Source organism: Fistularia commersonii, chromosome 19, assembly GCF_037954325.1.
Source record: "Fistularia commersonii isolate RoL2024-O1a breed Wild chromosome 19, RoL_Fcom_v1.0, whole genome shotgun sequence".
Taxonomy (NCBI): domain Eukaryota; kingdom Metazoa; phylum Chordata; class Actinopteri; order Syngnathiformes; family Fistulariidae; genus Fistularia; species Fistularia commersonii.
In genome coordinates, this window is record NC_141302.1 from 8,659,988 (window position 1) to 8,679,038 (window position 19,051).

At 36.3% G+C, this 19,051-nt stretch overlaps 1 protein-coding gene across 4 annotated transcripts in view; it reads right to left on the reverse strand.

Moving 5' to 3' along the window:
- Positions 1-19,051, reverse strand: part of usp53a (ubiquitin specific peptidase 53a) — a 30,867-nt gene that overhangs the window by 9,730 nt on the left and 2,086 nt on the right. For 2 of the 4 annotated variants that reach the window (XM_086165606.1, XM_086165607.1), the window contains exons 2-12: positions 10,630-11,247; positions 9,965-10,057; positions 9,651-9,785; positions 8,724-8,834; positions 8,100-8,182; positions 7,776-7,860; positions 7,547-7,693; positions 6,074-6,223; positions 3,713-3,881; positions 2,871-3,014; positions 695-841 (exon numbers count right to left, since the gene is read on the reverse strand). In XM_086165606.1, the coding sequence (XP_086021732.1) occupies positions 695-841; positions 2,871-3,014; positions 3,713-3,881; positions 6,074-6,223; positions 7,547-7,693; positions 7,776-7,860; positions 8,100-8,182; positions 8,724-8,834; positions 9,651-9,785; positions 9,965-10,057; positions 10,630-10,773 (1,408 nt within the window). In that variant the 5' untranslated portion in view covers positions 10,774-11,247. Of the gene's footprint in view, positions 1-694; positions 842-2,870; positions 3,015-3,712; positions 3,882-6,073; positions 6,224-7,546; positions 7,694-7,775; positions 7,861-8,099; positions 8,183-8,723; positions 8,835-9,650; positions 9,786-9,964; positions 10,058-10,629; positions 11,270-19,051 lie in introns of all 4 variants that reach the window. The other 2 variants (XM_086165608.1, XM_086165609.1) reach the window with 1 other exon arrangement.

A 19,051-nucleotide genomic window follows, 5' to 3' on the forward strand; every position in this document is an offset into this window, starting at 1 on the left:
AAATCATTGCATTCATTTTTCTTTACAATTTCACAGTCACATTATTTCTGGATTGGGGTTACATAGATAATTGTGGGTTAATGCTTACATACCTTTTTTTTCAAAATGAATAAGACTGAACTGAACAGTGCTGCAAATTATACTGAAACTAGAACTTAAGTGTTACCTCAAGTATTGCAACTTATCACAGAGGGAACACTAGATTACTGGAGTCATTACTAACGGGATGCGAGCTTGGTGCAAACATAGTGACTGTGTTACAACTCTATTCACCTAATCCTTTCAGAGATACTTAATTGAATGCAGTGATGTACTGCGGGAGTATTAAAAACAGGTCACTGATTGTGGCATGTCCAAAGAGGACACATGAAAAAGAATTGGCATAAATATGAAAATTTATTTCAAAGTATCAATTTGGCTTGATCCTCTTGAATTATTGGGTTTTGTTGAAATTGTTGAAGTTCACATTGGGTGCTGTGACTAAGAGTGAGTGGGATAAAGGAAGGCTCCAACAGACGTCAGCAGTTAATCCCCTTTCTGACACATTGCTCCCTAACCAGGGGTTACATAAGGGGTTCACAATATGAAAGGCTAGCCTTTTGTATCAAAAAAACACTGTTTATGTGTTACAGTATGAATACAGAATGAATTTTATAAAACTTATACCCCAATCTACTGTAGGTCTGTGACCAACCTCTGTAGCGTGACTCTAACCTCCGCTGACCACTTCTATCAGACTCTCTTCTGGATGGATGCATCCCTCGCACCTCTCCAGCTCTTAGGGGAACTTCTCTCAAATTCTCCCCGAACTGATGCTTGGGATCACTGGAGAGAATTTTTACTTGAAGAAAAAAAAAGCTAAGTGTTAGGTATTATCAGGTTTTAAACACATTTGTTTAATATGAGAGGATGCAGGCAACAATTAATGTATGTGCGATTTTAAAGTCAAAATAGCATATACTGCATTCACTGATAAGTTGTGCAAACTGGACAAGAAGCAAGATACTATTTTCCAGCAAACACCTTGACCTGGATGACTGAGAATTGCCACAGATATAATGTACTGCATAGGTTTTATGCTGAATGAGGGCAAAAGCAACAGAGTGGAAGAATGGGAATGTAGGAACTTTTTTCTGCTAGAAGTCATTCAATTTGAAATGCAACGATTAATTATGGCAGGAGAAAACAGGATCATACTGTGGCCCTCTTAACTATCAGAGATTTTAACAGGAATTGTGAAGCAAACACGATGATTGAAAAAAAAAAAAAAAGAAAAACTTACCAGGTGTTTACAGAAACCATATTATCAGACACTACACTTTTCTCAAAACAAAATGTGAATAGGTTTAAATATTTTTTTTTTTTTTAGAAATCAACACTTTGAGGCTATTGACAAAAACAGCCACTTAACCTGTTTATATCTCTTGTTCAATCCATGATAGCCTATCTCAAGATAGGCTCCCCATATGGCTCCCAGACAAATTAAAAAAAAAAAAAAAAAAAAAAAAAAAAAAATCAGTTTGGAACTGATTTTAAAATACTTATTTATTTCTTCTCATTTACTCATTTTAATGTAAACAGAAAGTTAAGTTTTGAAGATAAATTTCACGGGTCACCCATTGGTCAGGTCGGGGACCAATGACTTCCGCACATGTCCAGGTCATTGTAAAGGGGAAGAAATCCATTTTATCAGATTGACAACTTGTTTATCCACGTCAACCCTTCTAACGGAAAAGATGGCGAAAAGAAAAAAAAGACAATGATTACTGTGCATCCCAGGCTGGGTAGACAGAGGAATTTGCATTTGGATCTGCAGTATGTCTCATATGCAATGATAAAATCGCATGGATGAAACAGTCAAATATAAAGCGGCATTTCGAACAAATCTATGCGGCACCAGACGTCGCATTGAAAGGAAGACATATAAATGGTTCTCAATTTAATATATTTAGAAATATTTGGCTTTTATGGCTTTCCCAGTCAAAAAGGTTCCTGACCCCTAGTCTATAACTAGACTTCTTCTTTCGGCTTTTCCCTTCAGGGGTCAACACAGCGAATCAACTTTCTCCATCCAACCCTGTTCTCTGTATCCCCCTGTCTCACACCAACTGCCTTCATATCCTCTCTCACTACTTCCATAAATCTTCTCTTTGGTCTTCCTCGAGACCTCCTGCCTGGCAGCTCCAATTCCAGCATCCGTCTACCAATATATTCACTATTCCTCCATTGCACATGACCGAACCATCTCAGTTAGGCTTCTCTGACCTTCTCAACAAAACATCAAACATGTGCTGTTCCTCTGATAGACTCATTCCTGATCCTATCCATCCTGGTCACTGCCAAAGAGAACCTCAACATCTTCATCTCTGGGACCTCTGGCTCTGCCTCCTGTCTTTTGGTCATTGTAACAGTATCAAGGCCATACAGCATCGCGGGTCTCACCACTGTCTTGTATACCTTTCCTTTCATTCTTGCTGATAGTCCTATATCACATAGTACCCCTGACACTTTTCTCCTCCCATTCCAATGTGCTTGAACCCATCTCTTCATCTCTTTTCCACACTCTCCTTTGCTCTGGACTGTTGACCCCAAGTATCTGAAATGCTCCAAATTTTTGACAGTCTATATTATAGACATATATCATAGACCTAACAGGTGCATCATGATTTGAATGGAATTTGCAGTGAAAACATGTCCCCTTAAAGCAGCTAAAGGAATTTCCACTTCCATACACAGTTTACATACTTTGTGTGCTCCTCTCTATTTCTGATTGCAAATCTCCTTTGTACTCTCTTTCTATAATCAAAAAAGGACAAAACATTGAAAAGACAAAAAGATTGTATACATCTATAGGTCACTTCATTCCTTACCTGGTCCCCGTCCACCGCTAGTCTGAGCACTGCTCCTGCTAAAGGTTGAAGAGGCTTTCTCTTTGTAAGGGCCTTGGCTCAAAAGAGCATTCAGGTTTTCCCTGAGATCGAGCTTCTTAGGGGCTGAGACTGGAGATTCAAAGCCTAAAAGGGAGACAATAGGAAACAAAAATGATTAAATTATAGTTCAGAGCATTTCTTTCCAAAACACGTTTGATGAAAATAAAATGTTGAAAAAGCAAGAGAATCTTATCAGGAATTTAGACACAATTGAGAGTAAGAAACAGAATTTCAGTTACAAAATGTACGATTCTCGTCTTGACACTGTAGGATCATCCACTTTGTTCTGTTGCCCCATCAGTTTTGATAGCTTGGCCTGGGGCATGGCCAGCGTGGAGTGTTAGAGGACGATCTTTAAAGAGGATAAAAACCTTCCCAACCAAACAAATCCAGAGATGAATCATCCAAAAAGCAATAATAGTCAATTGTTTGGGCTCGCAAAGATATGAATAATTTATGATTCTTTACAGACATGCAAGTTCATCATCAGGTTTTTGTTGAACTAATGTTGTTTTTATTGTAATTTTTTTTCTTTTAAATGACGACTAATCTACTGTTAAGGAGATTAAATATTGGCAAATATTTAAATAAATCCCCTGCATTGAAAAATAAATGAATTTTACCAAGGTGAACATCACTGCCCATCTGAATTCAAAGTTGTCTTTGCTAAGAATTCAGATGCAAAGTGTTCAAAACATAAAAGCATACAATTTGAATATCTGAATAGAGTTAAACATTTTCTCAGTTGAGGTTGCAATACCCTTAAATAATAAGCAACAAACCTTGTACTTCTCCACTTAATGGGGTTTTCTGTTGGGACTGGCCGTTGTTTTGATATGGGACATCTTCTGCTATGATAGCGCTACCATCAGGGTTCGAGTAAAAGAGGAGAAGAGGCTGGAAATGACCTTTGATACATTTGCTGACTACATCTTTCCACCTGGAGCCAATCTACAGCAAATGAAAAACACAATGTGCATTTAGTGTTAACGATACTACAATGCAAGAAGAAAATGCCCAGGCATCACAATGAAAAGTTCAACAAACAGCTGTGAGGCCTTCACATATTTCATTGGCAACATTAAAGCAGAGCCTTTCTTTGAATGGGTTTAAACTAATTTATGACAAAGAGGCCATATTACAAAAATCATAATGCTTTGAAGGTACATATCTCTCCAGAGAGCATCACAAAGGCAAGCTGGAGGCTAACAGATGCTAGTGTGGTTCTTGTGTGTTAGTTTAATTAAGCTAATGACGGGTGTAGGGGTGAGAGAAGAGCTGGGTAAAAAGGAGGAGGTAAAAGAAACAAAAATACCTTGCAAATGAAAGAGATCCAGATAATTGCACCACATAACGGTAAAAATGTACACAGGGAAACCACAGAGTTTTACACAGAATGTAATGTTATTATAATATAAATAAAAAAACAAAGATAAAAAATGTCTGTCACAAAAAGAAGCAGGCAATACAAAAAAAACACGCCAAGAGAAAAGTGAATGATACTACCTATAAAAAAAGTGCTTCTTTTCATTGTGAATTTGTAAAGAAGCGCTCATATGACAGTTGTTTTTGTAATATGAATGAGAATTGTCAAAACAAAAACCCCTCACTTTAACACCTGTGGATCTACAATGTTTTTGTTGATTTCATCCTTTATTGCCTCCATCAGACTTAATCTAATCTATGCCAATTAAGTCAGCTCATACTTTGTATGTAGGAGCTCATGACCTGTCTGCACAGCTAAATACTAAACCATTTCATATCCACTTGAAAGTGGACTGCAAGCACCAAAAACTAGCCTTCAAGTAAAACCTAAAATAAATGAATCTCATTTGACACCTTTGCAAAATAAATAAAGGAAAGGGATAAACAAAATCAAAGATCATTCATTATCTTCACTCAACAAAACTTCCTGGAATAAGGATTATCTTGATGTGTAGGCATATGGCCCAGCCTGAAAATTAAGCCTGCGTATTTTGTTGATGCTTATTTGACCACATGGGATTCAGCTGCATCACAAGTTATGCTCAATTTATAACCCATTTCCGCCGTCATGCTATTTTGTCTCAAGCACTGGACCTACCAACAATGTGCAATCACTTGAAAAAAACTACATGCTACCATCTAACCAAGCCAAAAGCTAAACTTAAACATTTCCAAATATTTCTTTTTTTCTTTCTCAGTTTGTTTGTTTTTTTTTTTCTAATCTTCCAAGGAGGCATGGAAAAGCACCTAATAAGGGCACTATAAAGTAGCCATTTTGCAGCTGGTAGTCATGGAAATGTTGGCAAGTTTCGATGCAGTTCAGGTATGCAGTTGGCAGGCACTGAGAACTAAAGCTCCTCCATCTCAGTTTGTTCTGGTGGTGACAATATGTGGGTGTGATTGTGGGGAAACCAGGGCTACATCATAGGCTACTGATGGACTGAAAGAGAGCCAGATAGCCAATGCACCACAGTCCCAATGAAAATTGTATACATGTAAGAAAAATGGCACGCCATAATGCATGTATAAGATACCATTTACAAAAAAGGAAAACAGTGAATAAGGTTTCGTCAGAAAGCGATCACGCACACACGCGCACGCACACACGCACACACACACACACGCACACACACACACACGCACACACACACACACGCACACACAGATGCAAAACCACAAAAGAAACCTTTTTCACCCAGTCTTTTTACAAATATCCACTTTGCAACTCAGAATTCTTAACAGCCCTTAAACTTCATCTGGTGAATGGGTGAGGATAAACATCTTCACTGGTTAAGCTTTAATTCCGACTGCAAAAGGACACTGTTTGATGACTGTTCAGTAGAAATGGAGGAGTTGGGCTTTGAGACGCTCATGAAGAGCGATCAATGTGGTCCATATTGAATGGAAAGAAGACATTGTAATGGAGATAAGACACTGAATCACTTATCTTCGCTACTGCTTAAAAAAATCTATCTCTATCTTTAGCATAAAAAGGCTTTGCTTTATCAGTAAATGCATTATCTCTGACAATAAATTAAATTGCTTTTTAAGCTAATGAGAAGTAATTTTCATTAATTTTTGTATTTTTTGAAGTACAACTTACGTGACTGTTTTTGTATTGGTCATAATTATTGTATTTAAAATAACTAATTTCTCACCTCTTTGACTGTGGCATCATCAAAGAAGACCCATTTTGAGGACTTGGTGTGGAAAGCGAAGGCACAGTAGTGACGACTAGAGTAGCAGATCATCCCCACAAGCAGCAGCTCTCCCTTTTTGGCATGTTCATCTGTAACTCTGTAGAAGAGCTGTGAATCCACAAATACAATAAATATGTTATATAAACACATACAACATATATACAATACACATGTGTCACTAGTGCAGCAAGTGAGAATGAGTGAATCTAAAAGTACATTGAGTTATTCAATCTGTTCATAAATTCAGGAAAGGAGAAAATGAACTGGAACTGATTTGATGATCAGTGAGAATCAGGACTGGTCTAAATCGGAAGTGCCATTGCTTAACTAATGCAGACTAGCTACAGTGATCCCCAGCATTCTAAGGGTTGTCCTGCATGGTAATGCATGATGGTATTTTGAAATCAATTTTGTCTGTTGGTGTGTATATTAAAACAGAAGCATTGTTTTTGTTCCTTTTCCCTGGACAACCAGTTTTCATTCCACCTATCACTCTCAAATACAAAACATGACAAAGCAAACAGTGGGGTTGGGAGGTCCATTTGACAACCCAAAAGATCCTGCTTACCACGTTAAAGTCTTTTACTGTATTACTCATGACAGACTGTGGGACCTTACTACTACTTTTTCAAATGTTTTAATTTGAAATCAGGCAACATTTTGTTCTCAAACAAATTGCTAGAATACGTCTACAGAAATGTTATGTAATGTGAGGGTCATACAAGTTTCCTCTGATATGAACCGTGATTGATTTTACTTATTGAGTTTAGCTACCACTTTCATGACTATTGTGGTAGATTTCTCAAATGATGTAACATTTTAAAAGCGTACTTTACATGAACCAGTGACCGTAAAACCTATTCAAAGTAGTATATGAATATACAATAAATAAATTGTTTAAATTTATATACAAGATTTATGTACAAAATGATAATGATAAACAAAAACAAAACAAGCCGTCACAAAAATGCTTTTTTTTCAAGTAATGTCTACCACATGCAATATCTCTCAGCCAAGCATGTACAGACACTAACTCACGCAAACATGATAGAAGGGGTTTTTGACATGCTGTCCAAGGCCAGCAGAGGCTTTTTGATCACTATCTCAGGCCAACTTGGCATTGGGTGATGACTACTTATGCAATAACGACTTACAGAGGCATAAATCCCTGCATATGTTTCATTTCAACCATATACTGTAAGCAGAACTAAAAATGGTCAATGACTTGTGTTTATGAAAAATTATAAGAATATAATTACAAATTAAGTCAGCTTAGAAAATTAGGTATTTTGATATTGTGACATGTATAAACATCTGATGTTGGGAAACAATAACCTAAAACATTTATTCCACATGACTGATGTATATAATGCTGCAAAAAGATCCAGAAACTAGAATAAGTTAACAACGTGTTGATTATAATACACTCACCGCTGACAGACTGAGATGAGGACCAAGTGAACGGATAACATCCTCTGTGAGGTCTGACTGGTCAGAATCCCAGACGAAGCCAATAGTGACTATCTCTGGTGAGTTCATGAGGACCCGTCTGATCCTAATTCTCTGGCCACAGTTGCTCTTGAGCAGAGAAGATAAAGCGACATCTCACTTTAATGTGCAGAAAGACAACAAAAATTAAGTTTTTCAATCAGCTACTTACAGGACAGTTCCGTAGGTCTCCAATTGTACATGCAGCTTGCAACAGCTCTCCAAATGACTCGTCTTTGCGTTGAAGCATTTGTTGACTGAAAAAAAGGTGGTTGAGCTGAGGCACTCAAACAAACAAGGTGGAGGAGGCTACACGGACAATATGAAGATTTTAAGAGAGTGGGGAAGGGTGGGTCCCCAAACAAACTGTCTGATGCAAAGCAGACTTTAGGCTTAAGGAAACATCTTGAGATGGTCATGGGGACCAAAAACAGAGTAGAGAGGGACAGATGACAATACAAGTGGGAAAGTAAGTTTTATAACGCCAATGCCTTACCAAAGTGCGGTGGTGGAGACATAATGTACCAGCTCTGTAAACGGCAGTGGGTCAGAGGATGCCCCACAGCTACGGCACACAGACTGCAGTGGGAAAGAGAGTCAAGAGACCAGGAAAGATGCTTACAATATTGGGTAAAACTCTTTACTTGAAATTATTCTTACTAATGCCTTGTATTCATTGGATAGTTGAAGCAAGTGTGCCAATTGACCAAATTCTGTTATGAAAACAGTTTTGGTACCAAGAGAGTCTATGGAGGACATTGTTCCCACAAGGCAGGTAGGTGTGCATTGTGCTACAATTCATGTATACACCATCTGTGATTTAGTTGATACTGCTACAGAATCACCCTACTTATTATAATAAGGGCAAACCCAGTATTCAAACATGATGGATTGGCTTTTCACTGTATAAGAGCAATTCATGTACTTGTCTGACTGTGTATGTATGTCTCTTAATCCTGATATTGACTGGCTTGTGTGTTCAGTTTGAGTGAATAAATTAAACATGAAATCAACTAACCAACCAAAAAAGGAAATACAATGTAATGAACCATTTTTCACACAAATATGTTCTCTAAAAGAACATTTACTGGTGAATGAAAAGTCTTTGGCTTCAACTGACCTGCTCATAAAGTGACATGGCAAACTTCTGATGTGTGATGCAAGATTTTGATGTGCAGGCATCAGACTCCTCAGGCACAATATGCAGGTGGATCCTCTCTAATATGTTTTCCTATAACAGAAAATCAAATCTATTAGAAATGGGAACATATTTTTCTTTTTATAAACAGCAGAACAGTTGTGCAATACAAGACACATACACTAGAATACATCCCCAGGACAACCACTTGCCATTCTACAAAGACTTAGTAACTTGAATAAAGATGGTGACATTTAAGGCTTTAAATTTGTCATGCCAAGGCTAGCTTATTAATAACAACAAGGTTAATTTGTATTGTATGATGCTTCAAGCAATAATTCCATAACAAAACTCAAGATCTGAGTAACACTTATAGCTTCAGTTTTGGACGCAAATAGGTATGTAATTTTTTTGGAAAAATCAAAATATAAAAGCAAGAAATTGTATGTCAAAATGCACAAAACAAGACCTACCACATGTGTTAATACAACAATTGTATATAAAACAAAATCATTAAAAAACATTTTGGTTTGGGCAAAGAAACTTTTTATTTAACAAGGTTATGAGGAAAAAATAACAAGAAAAAAAATGGGACCAATATGAAAAAGTAGTAGAATGTACATGAAATCCACTTTCAAGAAAGCGCAGAAATTATGCAACAAATGGGAATGCACAGTACAGAGGTTCAACTACAACCCTGGTACTTATATAAGCTGTCATCATGATATTTAGTGGCAATGTGGCTGGGGTTGATGGGAGGGGAAGGGAGGGACAGAGGCTCTTTCAATGACCTCGCCAAACAGTTTGTTGCAGTGCACTGTGTGGTAAGAGAACACACAAATGTACACACATCCCCTCCATATGCCAGGATCCCTCCCTTAGGGTAGCTTGGTTGCCACAGGAACTTACAAAGCACTCTGCAGCATCATCCATAAAGCCCAGCTGGAAGCGCTGCTCATCTTTAAAGGTCTCTGCCAAGGCGTGACGCAGGTTGTCAGAGGGCAGGGCGCGCTCCCGACTGTGCTGAAACTGGGAGAATATACCCTGGCAAGGAGGATAAAAATTTGTTAGTACAGACTCTGGGTCAGCATGGGCTCTGAGGGCATTTTGTTTATCAGAAAAACAGTTGTCATCCTGATTGCTCAACAGATATGCTGGCTACGTGACTCATCAAACCAGAACAAGACAGGTGGCTCTTCCTTGAACTAGAGATTTCACAATACCTTTAATGCACAAAAGATGCATGACTCTCCCAGACAGAAGTGCCCAGGAAGCTGCCTCAAGCTGCGTCTGAAGATATCCAGCTGCCATAGTACCTGCAAAATGGGAGGATGCGTTTAGCATTAAATACATGGGTCCATATGGCATCAAGGCAAAGTATTCAAGGTTGTACTGGTAACTGCTGGGCAGAAAGAACGGGTGTCTTTGTAGAGATATGAAGCCATGGGTGATGATGATCTTCAACCAGCTCATCACTGGCTCACCATCTGAGTCACACTCTCTGAGGGTGACCTCCCAGTGGGCTGACTATAATCATGAATTAGCTCACCCGGCTGCATCCAGCTAGTCAAAAGTAACTGCCACTAGGAAGCTACGTTAAATTTAGATTGTGACAATGATTTGAAATTTTCAAACGCTGGTCATTTTAGAAGGTTGGAACATGGAGTACAGCTTAAGCAGAAAGAAGGCAGTAATTGTATAAATGAGCATCACAGCACAAAATTGTAACAAGCACTAATTTTATGTAGGTTTGTCTGTCAATTGTCTGACAACTTCAGTACACACTGCAACTACAAAGCCTTAGTGTTATTACCGGTTTACACACCCATCAAACAACTAATTTGTGCTTCAACTTTAATACAAAATGGTAGAAAAAGGATAAACCCACCTGCACAGCGCTGTTGAGAAAACAGCTGTTCTGGCCTGGTTCATTCAACAGTCCTTTGGTGGGGGCCAAAGACAGCATGCTCCCTGGCTGGTATGATTTCCCCAGATTGCTCCCTGGCTTCCTGAAGAACCTGACCCATGCCATTGGATAGTGGGGTTTGCTGTATGAAAGGTGGGATAGTCTAAACACCCCAGTGGGTCACTGTAGGGATTTAATCCCTCTGCCCTGCAGAAGTGACTTCACAAAAGTCTTGGGCTGAGTTATTCCACTGGTTGCAGTAGCACTTCACATCAGGTACACAATTTCGAATCCATAGCTGAAGTGCAGGTTTACAATTTCCAGTTACAAAAAGTTCCAGCTTTCATGTGCTAGAATAAAAATAAAAATTGAAAAATAATTCCAAAAAGGCAAAACGAATAATCCTAGTCTCCTTAGAAAGCTTCTGATGTTCAGTGCTTTGATACATCAGTCACCTTGTAGATTCACAACAGTCTCAGGGGGGAGCTCTATTGTATGTATGCAAATTTCATGCATGATTGCAGAGTGGTTGGGACTCAGCAGTCAATCGTGCCACTCCAGGGTACATCTGTGGTATCCAAGATTTATCCAGGCCTGGTTCTGGATAGCAAACATATATGTTCTATGTTAAAGAAAAAACATGATACGAAATAAAATGAAATAAACATTTCAGCTTTTCTTTCTTTCTGATACATGCAGATAACATTTTGTAGTTTTATACACACAAATGGAATATTAACTGAAAATTCTGAAACTACATTGTGATGTTCTCCTGGTTGGATTCCAAACTGTAATTTTACACATGTCAACAAACTTTGCACCTTACTTTTTACACACACCCTTTGAACCGACAGCAATGTAAAAACTGAAAGCATTACCAATGCAGCATGCATTTCGACATTTAGGCCCAAAGGTGTTTAGTCTATAAACAGAATAAAGATAATCTTTAAGGGAACCTAATATAATATCAATAAAAATGGTACTATTACTGTTAATACAGTTGCATTAAGTCACATCTCAATTAAAGCATTTGTTTAATAGTTAAGTAATAAGCACAACAATGTGAAAAACCATAGAAGTATTAGTTAGATTTCAGGAAAAACGCGTGATCCTGCTATTGCTGAAAAAAAAAAAAAAGATTGACTGAGGAAAACCTCAGCATTATCTGTTGTGAAGATCCACTGTCTTTGCTGAGCATAATTCTTCTTTTATTGTGTTGCCAGTAGATAAGAAATAAAGAAACACGCTGTTATCTTTTGATGATAATCATTTTATAAAAATACAATATAGTTTGGTCAAAATGATTAACAAAAACTGATTAACTAATTGAGTATCCTTGTGGTCACTGATTTGTCTTCTGTTGGTCATCAAACAAAATTATGATAATACACTGTACAAAGTCCTTTCTATCAAAGTGCTGTACAAACACAAATAAGTAACGATTAAACAAAAATAATTTAAAAATCAACACATAACATATTTACATTATTGTGCAAGATATCCACGAGTTAAAAAAAAAAACAACACTACTTTGGTAGTTCTAAGAATTCAAAAATTGTATTTTCCTTCATGTCTCTTTCATGTCCCACTTAATCAGCAGGCCTGTTTTTGTCATTTGGTTGTCAAGAAAACCAAACAACAATAACCTGACCTAATTTTAACATAAAAGCTGCAGCTCAGGACAATATGATCAATCAAAGAAAATCAAATCCAATTTATGAAACTTGTACCCCATGAAGCTTCATCAATAATGTGAAAAGACCAAAAAGTTGAGCATTGAATTTGCACTCCAGACCTATGAAAGCAGTGCTACACAGACTTTTGAGCAAACAAATGTTTGAATGAATTGTTTGAGCTGCATGGGACAATGTAGACTGTGTTGAGGCTGTTACATTTTGATGCTGCAAGAAATACATAGGATCACTAACTCTTTGTTTTAATATGTCATTCTAAATTAAAACAGAGATTGTCCTTTGTCATGAATAAATCATTGAAGCAGACAAATACACAAAGCCCAGACAAGCAACAAAGTGCAACTAAGTGCAGCGTCTTGTAAGATTCCCTTTGAGTCGCTCTAATTTTAACCTCTAACACCTCAAAAATAACCTCAAAGACTTATTCAGTGAGGGCCAAAAAACAACCACTGTCCTAGTTTGCTCAAAGAAACATTCTCTCTTGTGATAGTCTAAAGAAACACAGCATTTGAGCTAAAACCAGTTGAGCAACATTGGTAGTATTTAAGGAATTAGAAGATGCACAGATCCCGATTTTCAGCAGATTGGGCGTAGAACTTAAAGTTTAGTCTTTGGAAATTGTATGTATCTGGTATCTCTCATCTTCCCTTGGCTCATTTATAAATGCAAACATCTTCGTCTGTGCTTTGCAACAAGATTTCATTTTAGCAGGATTCCAAAACCATAAGTTGAGCTCAGAATTGTAGTTTTCCGATTACTTTCATGACTGATGGGGCAGTTGTTTCGCTGTACAGTTGCCATATATAATCAACTTTCACTTATGAAATTGCAGGGCCTCAGATGTTTCTACATTGTGTTTTTAACAGCAAAAGGTGTGCACAGTCAGTATGAGAAACATCCATTTTACCAGCACTCTCTCACATTTCAGTTTGAGGCCAAACATACAGAGGTAGATTATTTGATGCATTTTCATTAGCATAAAGTTAAATGCATCTGATCAGTTTCCTTCTGAAAATTAGAAAAAAGTGTGCAATAACTCTTAAAAGTTACTGATACTGATAGGCAAATTATATGCAAAACTGGACAAAACTGCAAAAAGCATGTGTTTTAAGAAAGCAGCCACTCTAAAAGGAACCACCATTTGGAATGCTATGTAGTACAAGTTGTATCATCATTTACTTTACTCACGATACATTTTATATTTTCTAATACAGAATGAAAACCTGGTAAGTCAACTATTAAAATTGCTTCTTTACAGTACTCCTTTATAAAGATGCGAATGTGACTTCGTATTACGTCTTTTAATAGGAAGAGCACACAGACTGCTTTGGCACCTTCAACACAATATCAAAAAAACTACTTCTACAGATTCTTTTTAAACTTTTTAGTGAATTCCAAAATATTAAAATCAAATTAATTAGCAATTAATTATAAAATGTAGCAACTATCATCATTACTGATTCATCGTGCTATTTTTTTAAAGATGCTAAGCACAATTGGGAGGTCAATCACTGGATTTCCAATAATGCATAATAATAATGCTCTTAAGGACATCAAATAAACGACAAATAAACATCTGATTCAGCTCTGGTTTGAAATCCAGCACCCAACAAGAGATAACAAATACAACACAACCACACAGGTTCAATATCAGTTAAAGAGTACAGTAGAGCAAATGTTTGGCATTGTAACATTGTTGACAACAGTGGGACGAAATATGACCCACCCTCTCTTGTCTGAGAGAATGTATTGCATTATGGTAGCCTGCTTGAAGACCTGCAAGCATCATTCATGCTCAAGTATGTTTAGCATGAATGACACTTGAGATTGGCATATACTGACAACAATTAATGCATTAATTTAAATAACCATTCTGAGGTTCTGAAGGGCCAAGTAAATAATTGCTTAACATCAAAAGTGTTGGTATCATTTTAATTGCATTTTGCTCTATTCTTTTCAATTCTATTTCTCTATTCTTGGTGATAAAGAAGCATTTTCCGCAAGATGTGTTTGTACAGCCAGCAAGATCAGTCAAATCTTCTTACATTTTAGGTGCATTTCAATTAGCATAACAACCCTTGTCTGCCAAAACCGTGTGACAGAAACTATTATGCACAGCATGACACAATTTTAAACATAGGATGACAAGGTTGCAACTAACAAAGGCCTTTCTTGCACCTATCCTATAAGGACAGTATAAATAAGAAGGAATGATGCACATTGGTCAGACAAATGAGAAACATCCCATATGTATTTTACATGCTTATGCCTTGATTTTTCTTTAACTTAAAAAACAGAACTCACTCACACTATCAATTCCAACAGATTACAGCAATATGAAATATCTGCTTCCTTGTTTATAAAACTAGGTGCCGAATACAACTCAATTGGCCGGTTACAGCTTTGTCAAGATGCCAGATTTATGTCATTACCTAAAGTAAGCCAAGACAATTGCAGAGATCCTTCCTTTTCAAATCTAGGTAAGAAATAATAGAATTTCAGACTTATGTTCATGGACTGAATCAAACAGTGTAAGAGGCAACATTGAAAAGCCCTTCTACTAAGTATGAAATACCTCAAAACCAATTTATTGGGTCACTGCAGCAGTAAAAAAAAAAGCATTCAATCAGAAAACATGAAATTCCAGCAGACTCCAGGTAAGGATTTGATTGAAAAGATGGAACACTATATATTGCTGGTAACAGAGAAAAAAGGATGTCATGCTTACACAAAATTATTTGTGGTCATGTTTGTTTTTAGAAATGCACCTAGTTTTATGAGAGATGAGATGAGATGAGAACAACTTATTTATCCCAAGGAAATTGTTGTTCAGGAGTTTCAAATAAAAAACATAACAGTAATAGATAATAGTAGAAAGGAGGAAGAATAAATATACAATGAAATATGAATTGTCTTAACTGTTAACTGTAACTACAAAGATTGAAGATTTCCTGCGGCTGAGGGAAGAAATATATATACTATATTTATCTTACTATACTAAATTCTATTTAAAATCGCCTTGTCTACTCAATTAACACTGTGATGTATTACATGTGAACCAACTGCACTGAAACAAAAATACATGTATAGATTATGAAAAGCATATTGCAAATTCTATAAATGATGGATGGAACTAATACATGCCACAATATGGTTAAACAGGTTTGTTGTTACAGTGAGACACCAGCTAACACTATATTCTTCAGTACTTGTTACTTTAAAAGTAAAGCAGCAAAGAAACCAGAATCATTTTAGTCTTTTTCAACCTGTAGGTCTAATCACTGACACTGGAATATGTAGTATTTGGTATATAATGTGGTCAATCTTGAAATAACACATGTTTGTGACATCAAATAACTGAGACCGATAACGCATTTTAACTCCAATACATGAGAAATACACTATACCATTTTAAGAAAAAAGCCTTAAAAACCAGCCACTAATATAAAAAGTGATATTGTCTGTTCATATTTTTCAGGCAACAATATATTGGATATCAAAAATAATTATATAATAAATTAGAAAAAAATAGAAACACAACATGAAATTGGAATTTGTGACATATTATGTGACATCTGTTTATTAAGATATCTGAAAATGACTTTATATCTACAATTTATCCATCTATTCGGCCTCCCCATATTGTAATGTTCTGAGTTTAATCACATGATTAGAATAAAAGTTGGGCTGATGGTAAATTATATTCTTTTTAATTTTTTTTTATATCTAGAAGAAGATGAAGAAGTCTCCCTTTAGTACAGGGTTGTCAAAGTCCTTTTAGCTCAGGGGCCACATGAAGGAAAATCTATTTTTAGGCGGGGATAATTACTAAAATCATGGCATAATAGCAGAAGTTTCTTAGATCAAATATTACATGTAATTTTTATGCTTTGCAAAATAGTCTTGCGGGACAGATTAACACCATGCATGGGCCTGATCCAGCCAATGAGGAATATGTTTGAAAATCTAAGTACTGTTCTTATAGCCCTGTTCATTAATAAGTGGTTGAATTAAGCATGACTTAAAATCCTTTTGATTCACAAAATCTGATTTTGCAGACCTTTTTCCTCTCATATCTACCGTAATACCACTTTCATAAGTTGAAATAAAATGCTATTAACAAAATTATTATCAGTCAATTCCGATATACACCTGGTGCATCCATGTATCTCTGTGTTTGGTAGATGTTACTTACGAAGAACTATATATCTGTCTTTGCTCATCCCTGGAGAAATCAGTAATGACTAACAGGTAGTAGAATTTACTTTTTTTTCTAAGTGAGGATGAATCCTTTGAGGGGGCATATTTTAAGGGGCTCCCTTAACCAACAAATGTAAATCTGACAAGAAACGTGATTTTTTGGTTTGTTTAATTTAACACTGGTCAATGGTATCCCACCCCCTTTACCAGTGTTGGCAACAACAGGGATGCAGTTTACTCATCAAAAGGCAGTTTAGTGCGTTGATATTCTCTCTCTTCTTTTGTGTAGACAATCTTATTTTGATTGGTTATTTTAATCATATAAAAGGTGCAACATGATACTAATGAAATCCACACTGTACAACAAATTCTTTGCCAACAACATAGAAGAAATGAGTGAAAAAGAAAAATAAAGAATGCTACTTTTGCCTTCAAGAGTAGTTGTACAGAAAGTATAGTTCATTTGTCAACAAAAGCTTCCTAAGACTTGTTGAGAAAAGTCTAGGATTGAAAAATCCCTTTCCCTTGTTGCAGGAAAATGCTGTGGTTAGCACCCAGAAGCAATCAGGCATGGAGTGTGCTGCATATCAGCAAGCCTGAAGGGCCAAGGGAGCTGGTAAAATCACATCATTGGTGTGAAGTCATGGAGAGTCAGACCCTATAATATCAATGAGTGATCTGTTGATGGATGACCTCATTAAGAATGATTCATTTGGTCTCCTTTATATGGAAAGGCAAAGAACCTCTGATGAATCAATTCATAGTCAATTGAGTCACACTAATTCAAAGTGGCCATGATGTGCAAAGTGAAATGCAGGGAGATCACACTGAAGATGAATATGCATCGAAAATATATACACACACACGCACATGTGTATACATATGTGTATATGCGCACATACACACACATATATACATATGTATTCACACATATAAATAAATATATGCATACACACATACATACATACATACATACATACATACATATATGTGTATATATATACTGCTCAAAAAAATAAAGGGAACACTTTAACAACACAATGTAACTCCAAGTCAGTCACACTTCTGTGAAATCATAGTGTCCACTCAGGAAGCAACACAGATTCATTTTGACTTGTTTTAAGGACATTACATCAAAGTTGGATCAGCCTGGAGTGTGTTTTTACACTTTAATTTTGAGTGTGATTCCCAATCCAGACCTCCATGGGTTAATACATTTGATTTCCATTGATCATTTTTGTGTGATTTTGTTGTCAGCACATTCAACTGTGTAAAGAGCAAAGTATTTCATAAGAATATTTCATTCATTTAGATCTAGGATGTGTTTTTTAAGTGTTCCCTTTATTTTTTTGAGCAGTGTATATACACATGTATATATCTAGATACATATATCTATATGCACATATATACACATATACTTACAGATATGTATACATATATACACACATACATACACACACACATATACATATATATATATATATATATATATATATATATATATATATATATATGTAATTAAATAATATTTGCATCAGGCAGGCGGATTGTTTAACTACATAATCGCTGAGCATTGTATTTTTTGCACTGATTAAAAAGGCTAATACAGGTTAAACAGCCACCACTTCTACAAGACATTTAAATAGGTTCAATCACAGTATGCTCCTACAGTGTATTTTCCTCACTAATAATTTCTTATATAAATACATGACCGCAATGCCTATTAAGATGCATTTACCCTGCCATCACAATGCCTATAACATGAATAGGTTTGGATAATGTAAAAAGAATCATGAAACTAGAGTTTTAAGCAGCTGCCTGCCTCCAGCTCTCTGCAATTTAGAATAAAAAGTGTTATACAAAATCACAAAATAATAAACAGAAAAACGTGACTTTACATTTAAAAGCCTTGCCAATGAGTACTCAGACTGAATGCAGAGGGTATGCAATGAATCTGGAGAGGATGCAAATAATGCTTGTCAATTTATAAAAATAAAAGTGTAGTGTTCCTTACACATGCGCAGTCATACCTTGCGCAGACTACACCCTTTTCCAAGGTATGATATTTCTTTATCATCTCTTGTTTCACATTTTGTCCTTGTTATTGTCTTGCAAAATGACAACTTTCCTCTAAAAAGGAATAGGTTGGAGCAGTTGAGTCATGCTTCTTGTCCTTTCACAGCCATTTACTACATGAAATACTACAGCTGTATTTGAATGCCTACACAGAAGGATTCCACATAATGGACATTTTGATAATAAATATGCACACTACTGGATGACACCATAGTACATGGTCTTTACAGTTGAACCAGACTATTGCTTGGAAAACAAAAACTTTGTATCAGACAAGATAAAAAAAAAACTTTAGTTGTTTACTGAAGTTGCTGAAAAAAGATTTAATAATAATTGAATTCAACATTTATGATATTCTGGTTCTTTGTGGTAACGTAAATGTGTCGTGGCAACATGGTCACAGTGGGAAGGTGACTTTACACTGAGAAATTCAA